The following is a 22336-nucleotide window of genomic DNA, read 5'->3' as shown; positions in this document are numbered from 1 at the left end:
AATGTCGTGCATGAATGGGTGAATGAATGTATCAATTTGTTAGGTAAATTAATAAGAAAGTGAGAGCTAAAGAAATAGAAAGGGGGACAGATTTAGAAAGAAGTCAAAGAGCCTGTGTGAGAGAGAATATCAATATAGTGCCTACAAGTACCGAAAAGAAGTGCCTCATCAGAGAGAGAGAGAGAGAGAAACCCTTTTATAGCCCCACCCTGCAGACAATAAAGCATTTAGGCTCAGGTTCAGCCCCTGCCCGTGCACTGGCAGGGCAAAGCCTCTCTCTGAAGGGGGCACAGGTGGGCGTCACAATGCTGTCTGGGTAAGAAAAAGAAGCACATTTAAGAAGCTATTCACCGAAATTTATAAATAATTTTGAGGTTTCTTTTTCTTCTTCACAGCTGTAAACTTCCTCTCTAAATCAGAATAGCAAGTCTCAAAGGTGTGGTCATACTTTTTGACATTCATTAGCAGTTTTGAAGTTCAACAGCCAAATATCAAGCATTGCATTAGTTCATGCGGGCGGCAGAAGTCCTCATCAGCTGACACTAAGCTGATTCACCAACCACCATTAACTCTCTGAATTAGTCCATTTAAGCCGGTCTGCAATCATGCTAATTGGCTTACTGAGCTTGCCAAACAACACCAGAGGGGTCCTGACTGAAATATGTCTCTTTAGTTCTCTCACTGAAGCCTCTCCCAAAGTGTGCACAGACATGTTGCCCAAGCACAGACACATGACTGATGGTCAGGTCCCTTTGCTTAATGGTCAGGCTAATTCAATCTCCCATTCATATCTGACTCAGCCGCAGTTCCCAGAAGATGGCTACTAACAGCAAAATGGCCTCAAAGCCCTATCTGAATTGTAAGCCTGGTGTATATTAGTGTTTTTTGTTCTAACAGTGTACTACCTCTCTCGTCCGCCTCAGTGCCAACCTGTCCAAAGCCGCCTGGGGAGGACTTGAGAAGAACAACACGCAAGTGATGGTCCGCTCATATGAGTTAGGAATTCTCTTCGTGCCGTCCGCCTTTGTAAGTTTCTCCACCTCAACTGAACATTTTCTATTTTTTCTTCTTTTTTAGTCCCAACTGCAACTTTAATTAACTGTGGCTGTCACTGTGTGTGTGAGTGTGCGTGTGTGTGTTTTATATTCTCAAACTGATTTTTAATGGCCGAGAGATTTTTTTTCAAACAGTGAAGCGAAGCAGAGCTTTACTGACTGGACTAGTCGTTTGTTGGGATTGTGTCTTTCGAAAGGCTCAAGACCTTTTTCACCAAGGAACAGAGAGGCAGTTCAGTCTTTGGAGTGTGCGTTGTCATGCAGTGAAGTGACAGCCTGTCAGCTGGTTTCCACTTAAGACTCAAAATAAGACTTTGGTTTTGTGTAGGTGTATGCGAGGCACAGGGGACATATTTACTCCTCTTTCTCCTTTGTGTGTGTGTGTGTCTGTGTCTCTGTGTGTGTGTGTGTGTGAGGGGGAAATGGTTTTGTGTTATCCTCACCTACTCACAGGGTAATTTGTCCTTGTTGTCAGGATAGGCTTTAGAATTACTTCAAAAGTTGCTAAGCAACAGTCTGGTTCAGTTCTCAGCCCTGAGGAGGGAAAGAAAGGAGAGTATGAAATAGGACACGGTGCAAGCCGGCCATAGTGTCTCTCTAGTAGTCTCTACCAGAAGTTCTGATGCAAGTACAAACTTATTTCATAATTTTTTCCCCTGCTAAAAACTGTCCATCAAATGTCTGTCATTGAAGAGTGAAGGGGCAGGTTCATGACATGTTCAGATTGATTAACTGCTTTTCGACAAAAAATATGTAACAGGTGAGGACTCAGTTCATGCAGTTCTTGTGTGCATCTCTTGTCTGTGTTTAGTGCACAGCAGTATAATCTGAAAACAAGACCAAGGCTACTGCTGCCAAGGCAATTACAGAGCTGTAATTAGTGTCCTGTTATAGAAGGACATCTTGCAGTCAAACAGTCATGCTTAATTTAGTCTGTACCCTCCATTCTGAAACTGAAGACCACCCTGAAGGTCCTTAAGAACTGTTTCTACTGTAAAGTGATCATAGTTGGACATTTTAACCTGCATATCGATGATGCTTCAAAATGCATGGCCACTTAATTTCTTAACATTACTGAATCTTTTCATTTTAAGCAACATGTGATACGTGTGGCCATGCTTTGGACATGGGTCTTTTCCTCCGGGATTAGATATTGAGCATATCTGTTGTGAGGACCTTTTGATCAGTGATCGTGAATGTTTTTTTTTTTTATCTCTTTGTAAATGCTGACCCTTTGTGTCTTAAAAGAATGTTGCATCCTCGCATCTTTACTCAAAATAAGGCTAATCGGTTCTCAGTGCATTTTTTGCTGGGATCTTAATACAAATCTTACTGTTGTTGAGTTCTTAATGCAGTCATTTAAGGAGCACTGCCAACTTGGCACCTTTGAAGGTCAAGACTAGGGCCATCTGCAACACTTGAAGGACGCTGTCTGAAACGGAAGTGTCGCAGGACTGAACGTATACGTAAAGCCACTGGGCTAGAAGTGCATTGCCTATATCTTAAAGATCTCCGACATTGTTTTAATGTTCTTTCTTGGTGTAGGGGTTCAAATATGCTAAGACTAGCCTGGAGATAATTTTGTTACAGTCTAAGGATCCCGTGGTCAAGAACACTGCTCCAACGGTAAAAACAGGGAAGAAGTGGAATCCACGAGAAACAGTTCAACATGCACAGGGCACAGTACAGCATAGGGATATCATTGGGCAAATACAGAGTTGAAGAGCAGGGTTTAGATTAGGTGACAGTTGGAAAGCATGGGGTAACGCTACATTGCTTGAGAGGAGGCAGGTGGCAACTAAGAAGAGGAAGAAGAGGAAACTAGTCGAGCAACATCGGCTTCTCAAGCAAAGCAAGGGCAATGGATGAACTGTCATGAGGTCCAGATGAGATGAGATGAGCGCTAACCACATCACATTCATCGTTGGAGCCACATACAATGACCTCTCAACTCCGCAGAACCTCAACTCTGCAGAACCTTAGTCAGTGGGTGGGTGACGATGGAAACTGCGTTTGGATCTTGGCTCATTAAAACACATTCTGTCTGGGTGTAAAACTAGCCTGACCCAGGGTCACTACAGGTGGAGGCATAAAAACAGTTAATGACAGGGACAATAACATGTATTTTGTGTGAAAGGGGCAGAAAAGTGGACACCAGGCACTTACCAACAGTACTGGCAAATGGGGCATAGCGCAGGATTAGAGATTGCTGGCTGATTTAGAAAGACAACTTCAAGTTCCACAGTGTATTGTGACTGCTATGAGACTGGACATGGTTTTGTATTCTGAATGTGAGCGCATTGTTTACTTTATTGAATTAAGGATTCCCTTTGAAGATGCGACTGAGGAAGCTAAGGAAGGAAGAAGCTAAAGTATGCGGATATGCTGGTAGTGGAATCGAAGCAACGAGGTTGGCAAGCACACACCAGTGGAGATAGGTAATAGATGATTTGTAGTCAAATCAACCACAACACTTCTGTTGGGTCATTCAAAGGAAATTGAAAGGAGTTGTCTGAGGGTGCTGAAAAAGTGAGCCAGTGGTTGTGGCTGAGGCACTCACAGACTACTAGGGGTTGTGAATTAACCTGACTTAACACTTGAGATATGTGAAATATTGAGGTGTATCTGTTGTTGTTTCTAGTAGTGGCATGTGTCCCAACCCATCATAAGTATTGAGGGGGGGTTGGTCTGAGACGCCAGACACCACCGTTCTAGCCTTCTAGAGGTGTTGTGGGCCTAATTCAACAAAACACTAATGAAGGAAGGTGCCTGCTTGAAAACCCTAGTGAAATGCTCACGAAGGCAGTTCTGTTGTTGATTTATCCTGCTGCAGAGGTGGTGATGGAGATTTCATGGTCGTAGCATCTAAACTGTGGAATGGTCTGCCCACGCCTTTAAGGTATGCTGATTCTGTGGACTCTTTTAAAAAGGCAGCTGAAGACTGCCGACTGCTGAAGCTACTCTTATAAAGCACTTTGTGATTCATGTCTGTGGAAAGCGCTCTACAGAAAAACTTTACTGAGTTGTCATGTACTTGTCATTATACAGCTGATACGCCGCTTCTCACCAAAAATGTTTATACATATTTGTGTGAGGTGGGGGGAAAAAGCAGGGGGAGGGGTATGAGGGCAAAAAACTGGAGGGTATGGGTTGATGAGTAGCTTCCAGGGGAGTGATCATTTTGATTTTCAGTGTTTTCACAACATTGTCACTACAATCCAACATTGTAAATTGCAGCCATTTCTGTGGCTACCGGAAGGACCAAACCCTGGCATCGGAGCACTGCTGTCTGCCTCGTTTGTACAAAGCCCTCAACACAGGCACTCTCAGGTGAAAGACTGCTTTAGGGAAAAGCACATTTTCAAAATGTAATGAGTTAGACATTTAAGATGGAGGTTGTTATTAATCAGGAGGATGAGGTGAAGATAACCATGACTTTGTGTGAGTGTGTGTGTGTGCTCGTGTGTGTACATGTGTTAATATGTGTGTGGGTGTGTATCGGGCTGGTGCATTTGCCTCAGAGCTGAAATCCGTCTCAGTTCCTGGTCAGGGTTTTCTTATACCACAACAGAACCTTCTGTTCCTGACTTGTTGCCAAACTGGTATAAAAAGCAGCTCCATGTTCCTCTGCGTCATAGCCATTCAGAGATAAACGAAATTGCCTTCAGACACATCTCTGTCATCCTCGCTCTCAGCATAGGGTCTGAGCTGTGGCCCAGGTGCCCAGTAATGCCAGTACAGGTGCCCACGAACAGAGGCGGTGCGTTCCATTGGGCAAAGGCGGGCATTTGCCCTGGGCCTCGGCCACCAGGGGGGCCTCGTCGTACTTCCGATTTTATTTAAAAAAAATTAAGAATTAAAATGAATCACTTGTCATTGCAAACAAATGACAATTCATAATAAGCATGAAAACACGATTATTTTATTTTATGTATACATTTAGCATACAATTTATCTGAAATCCATCATGGACCAAATGATTCCAGGTCACGTGACGTTTCTGTCACGGGAAAATGAGGCAGTGAGAAAAGAAAGAGGAAAAGGCAGGATGAGAAGTTCAGGGAGAAATTACCTAAGGTAACACAATATTTCCAATCAAGGAATTCATCCGTGGAAGTGGAAGTGGAAGAAACTTCTGATAATGTTTCAAGTTCATCTGATAATGTTTCAAGTGATGCTGAGCACTGACACCTGCACTGACGACTGCCATGGTCATTATCACTGCTCAACCACAGCTGGATGATAACGAGAGCAGTGATATCAACAATGGGCCTCGTTCTCGAACATTTTCTTAAGTGTCTTCTTAAATATCTTCTTACAGACTTCAAAAGACCAACCAAAGAAAAGATCTCCGCCGGATTCATGAACGCCTGGAAATGTGTTCTTAAACCGCTAAAGTGTCTCTAGCTGTGTACTGATTCTTAAATTGAACGCGCGTTCTCGTGCACCTGAGTTTTCATACAAAAGCGCCCCGCCAGCTCCTGTAAGCTTATGGCATGCAACTGAAGAGACGTGTGCACAATCCACAGGCAATGCGAAAGCAACTTCAGGCTGATCAAAATCATGTCTAAGCGGAAAGCGAGCACCGGTCGAGTAAACGCAGACCTAACTTCAACGGTGCAGAGGTGGAGGTACTGTTGCAGAATGTAGATGTGTCCATTCTATTCCACTATGGCTATATCCATGTGATTGAGTTTAGTGCTTATTTATTTATTCACTTACATTTGCAGTGTTCGTGTAGTGCTTTTATTTATTTTAGGATATCACAATGCCTTGTAGAATCATGACTATAAATGTGAAACGCAATTGTTAATGATACAAATATTCCTCGTATTTATTATTATTATAATTATTTAAATCCGAAATTTCTTCTAAACTTGTTCTTAACTGCGTTAGAGAATGAGACCTAATGTGAGTAACACCAATGGTGATCAGTGAAGACCCAGCATTATGGTGTGGGGGGGGGGCCTCAAAATTGTTCTTTGCCCAGGGCCTCCAATTTGCTAAAACCGCCCCTGCCCACGATGTGCCCATGTGAAGCCAGGAGAGTGTCAGTGGGTGTGATGGCTGGTGTAGTGTTGGCACACTGAGACTGGCACGTTGTTGTTTGCTGAAAAGCCTCTGGACTAAACATGTGCTCTGGCGGCTGGGAGTCATCCATTAGCAACCAGCCTCTGCGACACGGCGCTCCACATGTCTGCCAGGATGCTCCCACAGCGAGATGCTGACAAATTATGCCACTCCTGCTCTAAGGCGAGTTAAGTCCAGGCATCACAGCATGCTGTGTGTGTGTGTGGTTGTGTGTGTGTGTGTGTGTGTGTGTGTGTGTGTGTGTGTGTGTGTGTGTGTGTGTGTGTGTGTGTGTGTGTGTGTGTGTGTGTGTGTGTGTTTACTCCCCTACAGTGCAGGGTAAAAGTGCAGGGGCGTTCCACTCCTGAGGTCTCCAGCTTGTTATAGAAAACTTTCAATGTTCTAGCTGTTTGACAGATTCTTGTAGAATCTTATAGAGAGTTCTGTAAGGTTTATGGCAGTTACCAGCCTGGATTGAATTTACTATCTAGCCATACCATCAGGTTCCTTATATGAGGAAGGTTCTACATACAATTTACCTTTCACAAAGTCCTGCCTCAGAACGGTTCTTGTCCAATCCTACCTTTGGCAAGGCAAGGCAAGTTTATTTATGTAGCAAATTTCATAAACAAAGGCAATTCAATGTGCTTTACATAAATAAGAACAAAAGGAACATCCAAAGGAAAGATAAAGACGAAGTGAAAATATAAAACTATAACTAAAAGGAAGTAAAGAACATAATTAATAGAACGTACAAAGTGCATAAAATAGAATAAAATAACATTGTGGAAAGTAGCCCGGACTGTGCTCTTTCAGACCGCTGACTAGCGAATCAATAGCCTGAATAAAATCCATAATCAAATCTGTAATAGAGCCCAAAAGAGCCTGATAGCCATTGTCAGTTAAAGACCCCGACAAGGAGCTTAGCCCGAGACAAGAGCCTTAAAATACGCCAGCCAGTCTTTTTCAGAACACCGAATATAGAGCCTAAGATCAATAGCCCGAATACAATCCTTAATAGAGCCCAAGAGAGCCTAGACACAGGCCCAAGATGGAGCTTAGCCCGAGCATAGAGCCTACATAGAGGAACACCAATAGGACTTAACTGTAAGCCTGAGACATCACTTCCCTGTCAGGAATGACTAGAGGTCTACTTCCAGAATTAAAGTGCATTATAACTGTTGAGTTGTAAAGAACATCGAAAAACTGAATGACTAAAAAGTAGAGTGCATTCGATCAGCTAACAAAAAGCATCTGAGAACAGTTGAGTCTTTAGTCTAGATTTGAAACTGGCTACAGTTGGAGCACCTTTGATGTCATCAGGAAGTTGGTTCTAGAGCTAAGCAGCATAGCAGCTAAAGGCTGCTTCAACATGTTTAGTTCTGACAGTAGGTATTACCAACAGATATTTGTCCAGTTATCTGAGAGGTCTAGCAGGTGTGTACAGTTGAAGAATATCGGAGAGGTAATTTGGTCCTGTCCCATTTAGTGATCTATTAACAAGCCGCAGTCAATTCTGAGACTTCTGGAAGACAGTGTAAGGACTTAAGTATTGGAGTAGTCATGTGGTCAGTTCTTTTTGTTCTGGCAGCTGCATTTTGTACGAGCTGAAGCTGTTTTTGAAAAGACCGTTGCAGTAGTCAACCCTGCTGGAGATAAAGGCAATTAATGAGTTTTTTTAAATCATGTTTTGACATAAGGCCTCCAAGTTTGTAACCCCTCTGGCAATTTGCATCCTAGATAACCACCTTTGTCGCCTATGCCACAGGCCAGGGTTCCCCCAGGGTTCCAGGGTTCCCCCAGGAACACAGCTGCAGGACATAATTGTGTGTGTGTGTGTGGTGTGGTGCGGTGGGGTGGATTGTGTGTGTGTGTGTGTGTTTACTATTGCCCATGGTTAAGCAACATGCTCCAGCAATACCACACTCTTTTGAATGCTCAAATTATTTGCCTGTTAGAGCTGCGTTGATTTAATATTGCCAGAAATGACTCATCCTAGGAAAAGAGAATTCATACCATTTGGTCAGGGATGACTGAAAACACCCTGCTGTCACACATCTGAAACGTTTCCTTGTCATATTGCCCACATGCTGTTTTGTCCCATTGTTACTGTGATTTATTTTCTGTGTTCAGAGCACTGCAAAATTGTTGTCTGTGATGAGACATGATGCAACAAATTTCACAGAGAAAGAGAGATTAGTTTGAAAAAGTTTTCTTCTATTTGAACTGTGGCACTGTGCTTTCAGTTTGTGTTAATAATTAGGCTAAATAATTTCTCGTAAGCCTCCTTCTTCTCTAGTCTTCTCCCTTTGATGCTGCAATGCCAACATGAACTTTAATAAATCCAGACTTTATCTGATGACATGTCTCTCATCAGTGAGGCGTCTGATGTCTTTGTGTGCTTGTTTTGTAGAACATGAGCACGTTCCGTGTGCAGAAGAACGTGTTCTCTGTTAATGGAGGTTCCTCTGGGTTCCCCGTGCCTTTTGACCTGCCACCTCAGCGCTACTCCAGCAAAGGTAACTAAATGATTGTCAAGACTGTCAGGAACATCATTATGCTCATCTAGATCATCTAGTTTTTGTGTGTGTGTGTGTGTGTGTGTGTGTGTGTGTGTGTGTGTGTGTGTGTGTGTGTGTGTGTGTGTGTGTGTGTGTGTGTGTGTGTGTGTGTGTGTGTGTGTGTGTGCGTGTGCGTGTGTGAGTTATTCCTATCTGCATTGAAATATCTATGAAATAAAAGTATTATCTTCGTTGGTAAGTATTTCTACTAATCTTTTCTCTCATCTATCTCTTCATTTTGTATTGTCTGTTGCTACTCGTATCCCTCCAACAAGACTACATATCCATACGCCCCTGGGATCTCCAGCCAGCCAGTTTTTTTGTTGTTGCTCTGAGCAATGAAAGACATCTCTAATAATATAGTACTGTAGGTAGAGATTATGAATAAATCTCATACAGCAAGGCCTTGCCAGTAGCAATACACTAAAACACACATCTCATTGTTTTTTTTACTTTGTACCTTGATTTTGTACATTGTTCCTCCGGCTGGAAATAATGTATATTCCATGAAGCCATAGTGGGCCACATCTTTGCTCCCGTCATGATAATAGACCTCTAGGCAAGACTATTGTCGAGGCAATGTTGAACCCTCACCTTGTCTTTGTCAGACTCATCGGCATCCTCGCATGGTGCATCTCGATGTTAATTGCGTCGCAGCGGAGCGGTAGCATATGGGGTGAACTCACCCCCATGGGGTGAGATGAGTCTTTGTGAGCAAGAGAGTTCTCCTCCAACAGAGAAGAGAAAAAGCAAACGAGTGACTCACACATCTGTCTCTCACCCCTTAACTTCACACACACACACACACACACACACACACACACACACACACACACACTCACACACACACCTCCTGCTGATCTCCTGAAGGTTGCTTTCGACAGCGCTCCGGAAGGAGAGTGCTTCGTCTTTTAGCGTTGAAGTTTATTTCGTTGTCAGAGAAAGACATCTCTCGGGCACATTGTCTTCGGGTGCAGAGTTCTGAGCATCATCAGCAAATCTTTGGAAATGTTTCTGGAAAACCAGCTTCCTTCCACTGCTGTTGATTTCTGCATCCTGATGGTATTTATGTACCATGGCCCCTGTTTATGTAACTGACTTTGACGAGTTATTAAACGAGCAGCCGAAATTAGTAATGAATTAGTGGTAAGATGTCTTGTCAGTCTTGATGAATGTCGCTCATCCTATTTGTCAAGGTGTGGTGCCTCTTGGATAATAGCTGAGTTCACCTTTAACCAAGAAATGTCCAGCATTACCACTTGAAGTTATCAGTTTATTAAAGAGCACCTTTGGTATGTTTAGAACATGACTATGTCCTGTGTTTCACTTGTTGGTTGCTTTGGATAAAAGCAACTGCTAAAATAATATATGAACAAATGTCATGTGAATTCTAAATTTGTTGGGCTTTGTCCAGAACTAAATGTAATGCCTGGAAAAGTCAAGTGGCAAATTCAAAAGGGGCAAATTGCAGCACATTGAAATCATTATTTCAAAATGAAGAGCAGTGGTTTTTGTGTGCCAAACTTCGAGTCTTTTCTTTAAATCTAAGAAAGGTAAGTGACAGGTGGAAATGTCATGGAAATCGGGGACTTTACTTGGTATTTAATTCTTAATGGTTGAAAGCTTTCTGAAATGAGGGGTTCTGGAACACTGAAATGAAGTCGGAACAAAGCCAGTGCTGTCATAGCGACACCCATGTAGAGAGCGTTCCAGAGAACGCCGTCTCTGATTAGAACATTCTTCCAATGCCTTCTTTTGTTTCACCTGACTTGCTCTCATCTTATCTCTGGGATCTTTTGACACAGCCAGAGTTGGTTTTGAACTACACACAAGCTGTAGTCATTTCCCAGACCCCCTCAGCAGAATTGGCGAATGAAAGGTATATGATTTTAGTGCAGTTTCGTCCCAGCGATCTGATTGCAGCATCTTCTAATTGCGGAGCGAGAGAGAGCCCATTGGGCGGATAAACAGTAATCACAGCGTCAGCTGGCCTCGCCCTCCTGACTTGGTTCCTGACCTTTAATCACACGGTCAGTGATGGCGGCGCCGACACAGAGGGTGTCATCACTTTATGAACCCATGCAGAGGGACGTTCGTTTCTATGGCAACGTAGAGCTTTAATGTTTTTTTGTTTTTTTTGCATCAGTATGTGTGAATATGAAGAGAGCGGGCAGAGGTTTGGGAACCAAGTTCCAACTTCCCAGTTCCAATGGAATGCACCATAACAACTCGGCTGGCTAATCGAAAGAGAAATATGGTGGATTCCAGAGTGTCTGGTGCCCGAGGTGGTGGAGAGGGTCTAACATTTCAGCCTCATGCGACGTGGAAGTGGATGTCTCTTTCTCACATTGAAGCAAAATATTAGCAAGCGGGACAAAACAATACTGACCTAGTGGTTCTGTAAAACATAGCAAAACTAATGTTACCCAGCCTTTCAATCAGAAACAAAGAACCTCTGCAGCTGACTTCATGCCTTTAAACTCTCGGAGGTCAGAGTAGGTAGACATAGATTCCACTATTTGGGACTTCATGGGACGTCACCAAATGGCTGGCACAGGAGTGTACACCCTCCCCCACTCAGCCCCTTTCCCACTTTTTAGCATTCTTCAAGTTACTTCAAGGGAATGCGAAAGGAATGCTGTCGTGTCCAGACATCATGTGCCAGTCAACACCTTCCCCATTGAAGCATGCTGATGAGACGCCAGGGGAGGAAGGTATGCAGGGCTTACTAAAGCCTGAAGCTCTCAGCGTAATTAAAAGGAAAATGTACAGTGGACAGTACTGTCTTCCAAGGCTGAGGTGGGGGAGGAGAGATGGGGGAATAGGTGTTCGACAATGGCCTTGTGAAAAATGATTGAGGTTCCAGCCTCTGTGTTATCAGCATTTGTTACTATTTTTATATCATCTTTTATGTCATCTTTTTCTCTCTTTCGTCCTTCTGACTTGCTGTTACTGCCTGCCATCTTAGACTCCTCTAACCGGCTTCCCTCTTTCTCTCTAGCCTATTCTCTTTCCTCCGTCTGATTTTACTGCTGTTGCTCTCCTGTGCACCAGAGAAATGTTAAAGCGTGCATGCCTGTGTCTCTTAGGCACGTCTCATGCCGCCGACGTGTGTGTGTGTGTGTGTGTTTGCGCGCACCTTTTGTAAAGCAAATATTAAACCCTGCAGGTATAATAATTAACAACAGCTTAACCACCATCACAACCAGTAGTGCACGGAGCCGAAATATGAACATCACGTGTGCAAGGCCAACGTCATTGTCATTGTTATTGTAAACGTCCAACTGTGTTGATTTGAGACATAGTAATATGCCGTATGGAAGGCACCGCACTGCTGAGGTGCTGATCACTGTATGGCATGATTATTATGTCTCAGCAGGCCGCTAGAATCAGTGGGTAGCGAGTCACGGCTTGCTCTGTAATTGGAGCGTTTAACTCTGTTCAGAGTCTCTGGTAACCCGTAAGCTGGATGAAAGGAGTCGGGTGGAGGGGGGGGGGAGTGGGGGAGCAGGTTTGGTGTGGGGGGTGTTACCGAAGTGGGTTAATTACGGGGTAAGCAGTAGCTTTCAATCAGGTCCATCCTCATTCTCTCCATTCTCTCACAAGCCTTTCCTGCCATCCCCTGTGGCGCCCAAGATCCACTCCTGCATGTGTTGGTCACCTCTGGTCAACCGCTGTTGGGGGTTGTGAACACAAGAGGACAATAGGAGCTGTCCATTGAGGTGTTCCCTCATAGTATGGGGTGGGATTGAAAAAAAAGACAGCACACGTGTGTTTCTGTCTCTGCTACCCCACCCACCCACGCTTATCTACCGCTGTCAGCACTCCACACCACAGACTAACGACACCCCTTGACCGGTATGGTGCCAGACCACCTGCCATGCCACGCACCCACACAGAACATCAGTCAGAGCGAAAGGAGGACCAGTGGCATTTCAGTTCAATCGGAATTGAATCAACATTTAAATGCCATGCAAGTCCATCAATAGATAGCTTGTTGCCCTCGGTTCAAAATAGCTACTAATTGCAGTGCATTAGATTTTGAGGGGGGAAAAAATCGTGGGAAGCTTTCATAGTGACTTTTTAATCATGGGAAATGGTTGTTATGGAAATGCCTGGTATTTTTTAACAAGAGGCTGACGTCGCTACTTAATGGAGCTTGAGAAAGACATTTTTGGTCCACTAAATTCCAAAGTGTATCTGGATGTCATACACTGCTACGATGAGCTTCCAAACGTCACACACTGCAGGACTGTCTACACACAGAGGCTACTAATTGATATCTATCTGTAGAATTGATGATATTCCTACTGATTAATATCTATCTGTAGAATTGATGATATTGCTACTGATTGATATCTATCTGTAGAGTTGATGATATTGTAACAGCTTATTCTGACTCACATACAGCTTTTAGACTCCTCACACATAACTCCCAGGAGATGATTAAAAAGGGCCAAAGCCTGAACAGTGAGCTGAACATTGCTATCTACTTCACGCGGAGTCAGACCCACAAGTCAGCGTGGCTTTTCCCTTCCAGTTGCTCCAGTAATGTGCTTATGAAATCTCCTGGTACACAAAGCTCAGCAGTTGTTTATGAGGTTTTGTTGTTTTCAATCTATTTATTTTTCCTGCTGGTTTCCATGGACACTGGATTGTGCCAGCGCTTCCTGTGATCCTGCTTCTCAGCCATGACTTAATCCCATTGGGACGTGTAGCCGCTGGGCTAGTAGGGTTATTTGTTTGGCGCTTATTCCTGTGCAGCACGATAACCAGGATCTCCCCATGTTTTTTAATCACAGTCAATGTGAGAAGTCCCTGCCTTTGACACTTTAGTGAGAGAGCCCATTACGTACTCTGAGTATAGTCTTTTCACCATGAAGCATCATGATGTTCGACTGCACAAAGTATATGTTGCCGTATACCACGCCACACTCTCTCTGTGTCGCTAGCCTCTACCTGTTTGTTGCTTCTTCTGGGAAACAAGAGACTAGGACTGAGGCTCGAACTGAAGCAATCACATTACACCTACACCTACACATACACACACACACACACCACATATACACACACACAACCATAAACACAACCACACACATACTCACACCTAACCCTGACGCGTTACCATGCTTCATGTCCTATGTGTGCTTTTGTGCCTGCAGATCAGCCTTGGGTCTGGAACATTCCGTACACCCACGCCCCGGACACTCACGGCAACATATGGGTCCCATCCTGAGGTAGTCCAGCTGTGGCATCCCCCGCATGGCTCAAGGACAATATTGAGTGGTCAGAGAGAGGGACATATGTCTGAGACACTGCCATCGGCTCTTCCTGTCTGTCTGTCTGTCGGGCAGGCATCATATCACCACTGCTGACGCTGTCTAGTAAAGTAGAGGAATCTGTCAGTCAAATGGAGTTAAAAATGTTTTTGTTTACCTCCTGTAGTGTTGATAATAATGTAGTGATGCCGTAAACACAAGACTCGTTAGGTATAAGTAAGTATAGTAAGTATATCTTGTGTGTCACAAAGGTATGTTTTCTTTTTGTATGTTGCAACTAATAAAATGTGTTTGTAACATGTTGATTTTGTATTTTTATGTGCAGCACTTAGAAAATAATGCAAGGAGATGGGAGAAACACTCTCACTGGGGATGCTGGAGATGCAATAGACCTGTAATCCTTTGAAAATGATGCCATTATAAACAGGCTCCAATCATCACATGTCAAGTTGTCTCTAGAGAAGATACGTCAGGACTTACCACAACCACTCATTTTCGAGCCAATTTATTGAAGTAATTTCTTAGATTGCTTGGAGGATTGAAATATGACTTCAGAGACCCATCTAACTGAAATAGAAAAAAAGGGAAAATAAATGGATTGGGTTGTAGGGGGAGGGGCAGTCTCTCAATATGAGAGGTGAGAGAGTTGTGTGTCCTCTTAAAAACCTAAGGGGAATTTGGTTTGGTTTGGTTTTTCAACATTCATGACCAAAGCACAGGGTGTGTGTGTCCCTGAATCTGTTTGTCTTTTTGTGTGATCACAGAGGGACATACAGTATGTTACGACCCTGGCGGGTCTAGGCCCGCCCTGTGATATTTGCATGCCTGTTCTCTCTCTGTCTCTGTGATTGGGGACAGGTGTGTCATTGATTGGCTGGGATACAAAAGCCCTGACCAGCCGGCAGTCGGGAGAGCTTTGGTTTTCCCGGCATTTGGTTATCGTTGGTCATTGGATAGTGATTGGATTTTGGATACGCGTTGGATTTTGGATTGTCGTCGTCATCGTTTGTTTTGTATTATCCCTAGACTGACTTTGCATTGCATTTTAGGTTACTATTCACAACACTGACTTTCACCACACTTTTTGGTTCAATTATTATATAAATATAAACCTGTATCATAAATAACTTATTATTATTATAAATTCTGCGTGGCCTCCCCTTTATGTTTCCTGCATTGAGCCGTGCACGTAACACATGGCTAAAAATAAAAAGACAGGAAAAAATAGTAATTTGACAGAAATGTGTCTTTTAAACATTTAACATGTTGCCAGGCAGCATCACATTTTTCCACGTGTTTTGTCATTGCATTGTCCTACATATTCTCTGTCATTTTCAAAACGTAGGTAATCCAAATGTAACTGCACTGTACAGTCCGAGATTCTTATCCCATACACTTTTTGTGTAATTCATCGAATTGCTCCTCACAGTCCTTGAGCTGTTTTCAGTGTTTGCGCTCAAAAAAACCTCTGGTGTTGGGGGGCACTGTGGCGCGAGCCAATAAGCCCCCCATTTACGGGGACACAGGTTCGATTCCGGCCTGATGTCGTTTCCCAATCCTCTCCCCACCCATGGGCGTCGCCACAATATAACTTGGGGGGGGGGGGGGGTCACGTCCCCCTCACTTTAAAAAAAAGAAAGTCGTTTGGACCCCCCCACATTTGCCATCAAAATATTAGTGCGTGACTGGTCTACTAGTCCAGCGTTCTTTCCATTGCTTCACAATCAAATCCGTTCCACTTTATCAGTAGGGGAAATACCCATAGCAATAGAAATCCACTCCGCGTTTTCCTGGTTTCCTACACATCACGCACCAGATTCAACTCCCATACTCTTTGATCCAAGCGTTTGATCGCGTTAGCTGTTCAACAGACGAGACGGACATAAGGTGTTTTTTTTCCGAGGAAGAGGAAAGTAAGTCAGAGTTGTCCAAGTTTTCCCTTTAGTGGCCAAAGCACCCTTATGAGACATTCTCTGGCTATAATAGCATTATGTCACAAAGATCCTTCTGCAAACATAATGATTATAGCTAGATAAGCAAGCTATTTACCTACAACTAGCACTAGGCAATACCATATTTTATTTACCCATTACAAGTGGAACAGCATTTGTTGATTTCTTATTCTGGGTCTGAAATATGTTGTGCTTTTGGCCGTGTTCAGACCTAGGCGTCTGTTTCAGGCAGAAAGCGATGATGTTTTTTTCAAGTAGCTTAAAAAAAAATGAAGGTGGTTTGTTTTTTAACTGTGAGCTAATCTGGAGTTAACGTTAGCTAACATGCTAGTTTTTCTAACGACTTTTTAAATCCTCCTTTTAAATATGTTGCTCTCATTAAATGGAGAATAAAGTGCCAAAGTTGTCATTGTCAGTCCTCTGTGTATTACACCAAAACATTATCCTGGCTATCACCAGACCAAGCTCAATGTTATTTAAGATTGCAGATCGGTCTGGGTTTACCCAGTACCAGAACATAATAAATATATAAGCACAAAAAGTAAGGACATTTTCTCGGCAATACATCTTATACCGTTGGAAAGCCTGTTTATTTCCCTTTTAAATGGTCCCACATTTGTAAGGAACATGCATTTGTGGGATGAGCAGCACAGCTGAGTATGTGGGTTGCGCCCATGAAAATTTTTCCAAAATTCTCCTATTCTCCTGTTGGTATTCACTCTTGTTTTGAGTTGTTTGTTGGATTGGATGATTGAACTCTCGATCAGTAACAGGGAACAAACAAGAAATATTCGGCAATTTTACACTTTATTCATTTAATACACTATCAGGGAGAGAATGGAATGGCCTGCCATGAGTCCAGACCTCAACCCAAGTGAACACTTTTGGTATCAGCTTGGGCGTGCTGTACGTGTTAGTGACCAACACAACCACGATGGCTGATCTGCAACGACTCTTGGGCTGTGTTCGGATTCTTAGATAGCTGTCTAATCCTTGATCTCTAGTTGGACAGGTGTCTGACGAGAGAGGTCCCTTCGGGGGAAGGTATCTCAAAAACCGTTGATTTCGAACAGTCTATTAAGATAGGATGTACGGCAACATGACGCTGTGTCATCATCCTGTGTGTGCTTATTTGCTAGCTAGCAGCTACTGTTAGCGACCTGGCTAACGGATACATCGCTAACGAAACAGACTATTTTTGTTAATCAATCATGACATAAGTACATAGTACACTGTTTATTTCTCTGTAACTTTTTTAAAAAATTACCAAAAAAAGCAAAGAAACGTACATCGGTGAATACTTTTGTGGAACTTCGACGATTTCATCCGCCATCTTTTTTTAAATTTGTCTCCGGTTAGGGAATGGCGCAGAGAGTTATGGGTAATACCTGCCGCCATAAGACAGCAAGGCAGCTCAGATGCTCTCTTAAAAAATGACCGTTATGTGACGTATTTCAAGGTATCTTACTAGAGAGGAAGAGAGGGTTTAAGACAATTCGAACAGTCCTTGCTCTCTTAATAGGAAGGAAGGAAGGAAGGAAGGGAGCATTTTAAGCCAATTCGAACAGGGCGTTGGTTGAGGAATGGAATGCCATCCCACAGCAATGTGTGACCAGGTTGGTGACCAGCATGAGGAGGTGGTGCCAGGCTGTTGTGGCTACGTATGGATCTTCCACCCGCTCCTGAGGCTCCTGAGGGTGTATTAAATGAATAAAGTGTAAAATTGCCAATATGTCTTGTTTGTTCCTTGTTACTGATCGAGAGTTCAATCATCCAATCCACTAAACAACTCAAAACAAGAGTGAATACCAACATAAGAATAAACTATTTAGCAATTAGCATTTAGCAATTTTGGCAAATTTGTCATGGGCGCAACCCACATACTCAGCTCTGCTGCTCATCCCCCAAATGCATGTTCCTTACAAATGTGGCACCATTCAAAAGGGAAATAAACAGGCTTTCCAACGGTATAAGATGTATTGCCGAGAAGCATTGTTACAAAGAAATAATCTACCAAACACAATTTCCGTACTTTTTGTGCTATGTTTAGTAGTCAGTAATTGCAGACCATGCCGACTCCAAGGAAAAACAATGAAAGAGAGAGATCATTTTTTATCTAAAAACATGGTAAATGCTAGCCTGGATGCCAGACGAACTTAGCCACGCCCACAAATTATTTGGTCGGGAAGTTCGGTCTGGTGTCGCTCCGTTGGGGAGAAATTATCTCCTCACAAAAATCTGTGAGGAGATATAGACCAATCAAATTGTCAGGGCGGGCTTTATACGATGATGGACAGATGATCAACCCTAACGTAATCAACCACGTCACCAAAGAGCTTTTGGGGTGAATTCGTTTTCAACAAACATGGCTGCCGTTGGAGAGCTGAAATGTGGAAATTCGAGTCTGTTTTAGAAGACATTGACAGCACATTCATTTTGAAAGAGGAACAGAGAAACGCGATCAAGGCATTTGTCGATCGAAAAGATGTTTTTGCCGTCCTTCCTACGGGATCCGGTAAAAGTTTAATGTATCAGCTGGCCCCATGGTCTACGTTATGGTCATACTACGTTGCTCTGATTGGTTGTAGGCCTATCCAATTGAGCGAAGAGGCCTTTTTTTCCCTAGTTCGGTTGAAACACGCCCCATAATCACAGCCCAACGGAGCGGTCTCAGACTCATATTCTGACTAGAATTATGAGTATGACATCGTCAGGCTAGGTAAATGCACCAGAATGCGGGAAATTGCATCTACATCTTTCAAATTTTTCGGGGGGAGAACCCCCAGACCCCCCGCCAAAATATGTCCCCCCCACTCTCACAATGCTGGTGACGCCCTTGTCCCCACCTCAGTGTTGCCAACTTAGCGACTTTGTCGCTATATCTGGCAACTTTCCAGACCCCCTTGGAGACTTTATTAGCAAAAAGCGACTAGCGACAAATCTAGCGACTTTTTTCTGTCATTATTATTGGATTATTGTGTCGACAAAGTACTGAAAAAGCATCTCACATATCCCGTTCTGCAGTTCACATTACAACCGCGAGTACAGCGAGGGCTGTCATCGTCTCCTCTCCACTCACACAGCGCCTGCGCGGCTAGTCTGACTAGATTGCGTAATGTGCAAGCTTATTTGCATATTATGCAAATTTGTTTATTACGTCATCTAGCGACTTCTGGCGACTTTTGGGAGAGCTAACAGCTACTTTCCTTACAGAAAAGTTGGCAACACTGTTCACTCCTCCTCACTTCCTGTCCAAATACTTCACTGTCCTATCCAAATAAAGGCTAAAAAGCATAAATATATCTTTAAAAAAAAAAACTCTGGTGTTCGTACACAGTCGTGGCTTTGTAAATGTTAAACAATCAACACGGTGCCTCAGGAGCACAGAAGGGAGGGGTGCAATCTGGTTGGCTGTTGAGTTGAAATGCAATGTTAACTATCAACAACCTTTAGCGAAACTGAAACTGAATCACGGACTGCATCATACCACATCAACAATACACTGAATCACGGACTGCATCATACCACATTAACAATACAATGAGCCAACATCAGCCAACCAAATGCAACTGTGTGAGCTAAATAGTAAGGTATATATTTTAGGTAATTTCTGTTATGATTAAATCATAGAACTCAGATTTTCAGCCCAGACCATTGGAGACTCCAGAGTCTGACTCCTTTCTGAGTCTGACTCCTTTCTGAGTCAGGTCTGTTCTACAGCTGGCAGCTGTTTGAGCTGCTGTATATGGCGTTGGCAACTGCCCATCCATTATGCATGTTCCCTCCGCAAGGAGATTTGTGACATTTGATGTAACTATTTTGGACTTTGACAACAAATACAGAAGTTCTACAGCGCTGGATGAAAAGGTCAGTCAGTATCGATCTCCAGGATCAAGATGAGAGGAATCTGTTTCCAGCTCAAGCTGTGAGACTGCTACCAAATGTGACACACATGTTTGGCAGTGTAAATGAACAGTTATTATTAATGATATGAATTATGTCTGTTTCCCATTCATGATATGCTGTGGTAAATCATTACACATCACTGTGAGGTTCAAATGTAATCTTGCCGTTTCCTCCTAAACTGTATTTGATGACTCATTGATGACTGCCTTGTTAAATCCTGTCCTGTCAAAATCTGCTGTATCCTCTTAAAGTCTCTTGTTCGCACTATTAACAAATAAGGTGAGACCTCGTCATACTCAGGGGAGGACACTTTACTTAATGTTGCGTCATTTGATCACTAAAGAGTGCTGCACAAATCAAAAATATGTACTGGCTTACAACTGTTCATGTGTTTGCCGGGACATGGCAACTTGTCGTGTCAACCTAATAGATGTGGCGGCCAGACTGGATTTTATCAAAAGGTTTAAAAAAATATTAACAGGCCACAAATTCTGTCCAATATCAACCAAATTTCAGATTTCCGAAACCGCTTGTCCGTTATAGCCAATCAAAATCTCCAAACACGAGCTGTGAACATATGTCGGGCCAATCTTTTGTCAATGGACATGAAGCCTGCTGTGAATGCTTAAAGCCATGCACTTGACGTACTCACATCAAGTTTCCATGGCAACTATGGGCTGCTTGGCCCCCTCATCACTGCCATCGGCTGTATTCTCAGCATTGTTTCCTCTATAGAGAGATCATGTATTTTGAATCCATGAAATAATAAATGGAGACAGACTGCAATGGAATGCTGTTCTTTATGAGTTCAGGGCTATTGCTACTCTCGTAGATTTACAATGCTGGAAATAGTCATAGTCTTTCATAGACACTGACATGTACACAACAAGTAATTTTCCATGACATGATATCCAAAGCAAAAGGTTTGCAGAACCTTGATGTTTTTTGACCGAAAGGACGCAGAGTACCTCATTTATTGGCTTCAAACAGACAATGGTTGCTGAAAACTGGGATAGATTTTAGCTTTGAAAGGAATGGTTGAGTTCCACTTGACTGAAGTACATGATTCAAATTCTGTTTCAGGTGAAAGCCAAAACATCCATGTCTTTTTACAGGAAACTTCAACATGCAGGCTGTTTAACTCTGGCATCATAATAGTAAATAATCCTAATGTGGCCTATCCAACTAGTGTAAACGACGACGCCACTCCCCTGTACCAGGAGAGAGACCCCAATGAACTACCCACACCCCAATCTCCACTCGTCCTGTCAGAAAGTCTTGGACAACAAAGTTGCTACACAAATACTTCCTTTATTTGACAATAAGCTTAAGGGGTCAATAAACCACTACATTCAGGCCAGGAAGTAAGCAACACATGTTTGGTTATCTATTACTCCCCCTTTCCTATCGGGAGGAAACTAATCGGAGACAATTAGTCATAATTGCGCTGACAGGTCGAAATAGCAATGGCCAGTTCCACAGCAACTACAAACTGCAATCACCCTTCCACTGAAAATAAATAAACCTTGTGGAGTGGAAGTATAAAGTTAACATGAACCTTATATAAAATTACCATTTTATATCACGTCAACACAAAAAATAAATATATAAAACATCTAGGTAAACACACACAAAAGGTTACTGTGCAGACACAGGCATGCACACCAATAGGCCAATCTAATCATGCCCATCATAACAACAGTGGGTAGCTACCTACAAATTAACTTCACCCACAATTCCTCAGAGAACAATTAGTCTGATAAATTGATTATATCAAAATGGCTGCTATATACAGTCATTGATGTTCACACACTGTTTTCTAATGATCTGCCAATTGTCTTCCAATCCAAACACCTCCCACTAATTAGCTGACCTGCTATCAACACGCCTCCCTGATTACCAAGGCTTTTCCCGGTTTCACTGCCCACATCATTTTGTTGCATTATATGTCATGAGGATGCTTTAAAGTCCAACAATGATTGGAATGTCTTGTAGACATCCACAGCTTGATTATCAAATGGTGAACTCTAAATCAGGTGGTGGAAAGTAACTAAGTACATAATATACTCAAGTAGTATACTTAAGTACAATTTTGAGGTACTTGTACTTTACTTGAGTATTTCCATGTTATGCTGCTTTACTTCCCCTCCACTACATCTCAGAGGGAAATATTGCACTTTCTACTCCAGTTTTACTTTAATACTTTAACTACATTTTGATGCTAATATGCACTTTTACTAAACCCTCATGCTGTGTATTGTCTTTATGACAGTTTCTTTATGATTTCTAGTTTTAAAGCATCTTTTAATGAGGTTGTACCACTCAGATGATTTCAAAGTAAGGGAAATTCACAAACAATTTCAACATACAACTAGTGCAAATCTCAATCTCATAAATACTAGTATGTTTTGTATTTAACAATGTATTAACAAAATAACACTTCTGTCTTCGGTCAAAAACGACAGATTTATGAAGAAAATACACACTTATTCATATCAATACCAACTGATTGC

General features: G+C 42.7%; 1 protein-coding gene across 2 annotated transcripts in view; it reads left to right on the top strand.

Moving 5' to 3' along the window:
* tdp1 (tyrosyl-DNA phosphodiesterase 1) overlaps positions 1-14266 on the top strand; it is a 37818-nt gene extending 23552 nt beyond the window's left edge. For both annotated transcript variants that reach the window (XM_031580616.2, XM_012836686.3), the window contains exons 14-16: positions 924-1026; positions 8539-8644; positions 13849-14266. In XM_031580616.2, the coding sequence (XP_031436476.1) occupies positions 924-1026; positions 8539-8644; positions 13849-13922 (283 nt within the window). In that variant the 3' untranslated portion in view covers positions 13923-14266. The remainder of the gene's footprint in view (positions 1-923; positions 1027-8538; positions 8645-13848) is intronic.
* The last annotated feature ends 8070 nt before the right edge of the window (positions 14267-22336 follow it).

Source organism: Clupea harengus, chromosome 14, assembly GCF_900700415.2.
Source record: "Clupea harengus chromosome 14, Ch_v2.0.2, whole genome shotgun sequence".
NCBI classification, from domain to species: Eukaryota; Metazoa; Chordata; class Actinopteri; order Clupeiformes; family Clupeidae; genus Clupea; species Clupea harengus.
The sequence above is the reverse complement of the archived record's forward strand: the minus strand, read 5'-3'. Positions and strand labels throughout refer to the sequence as shown.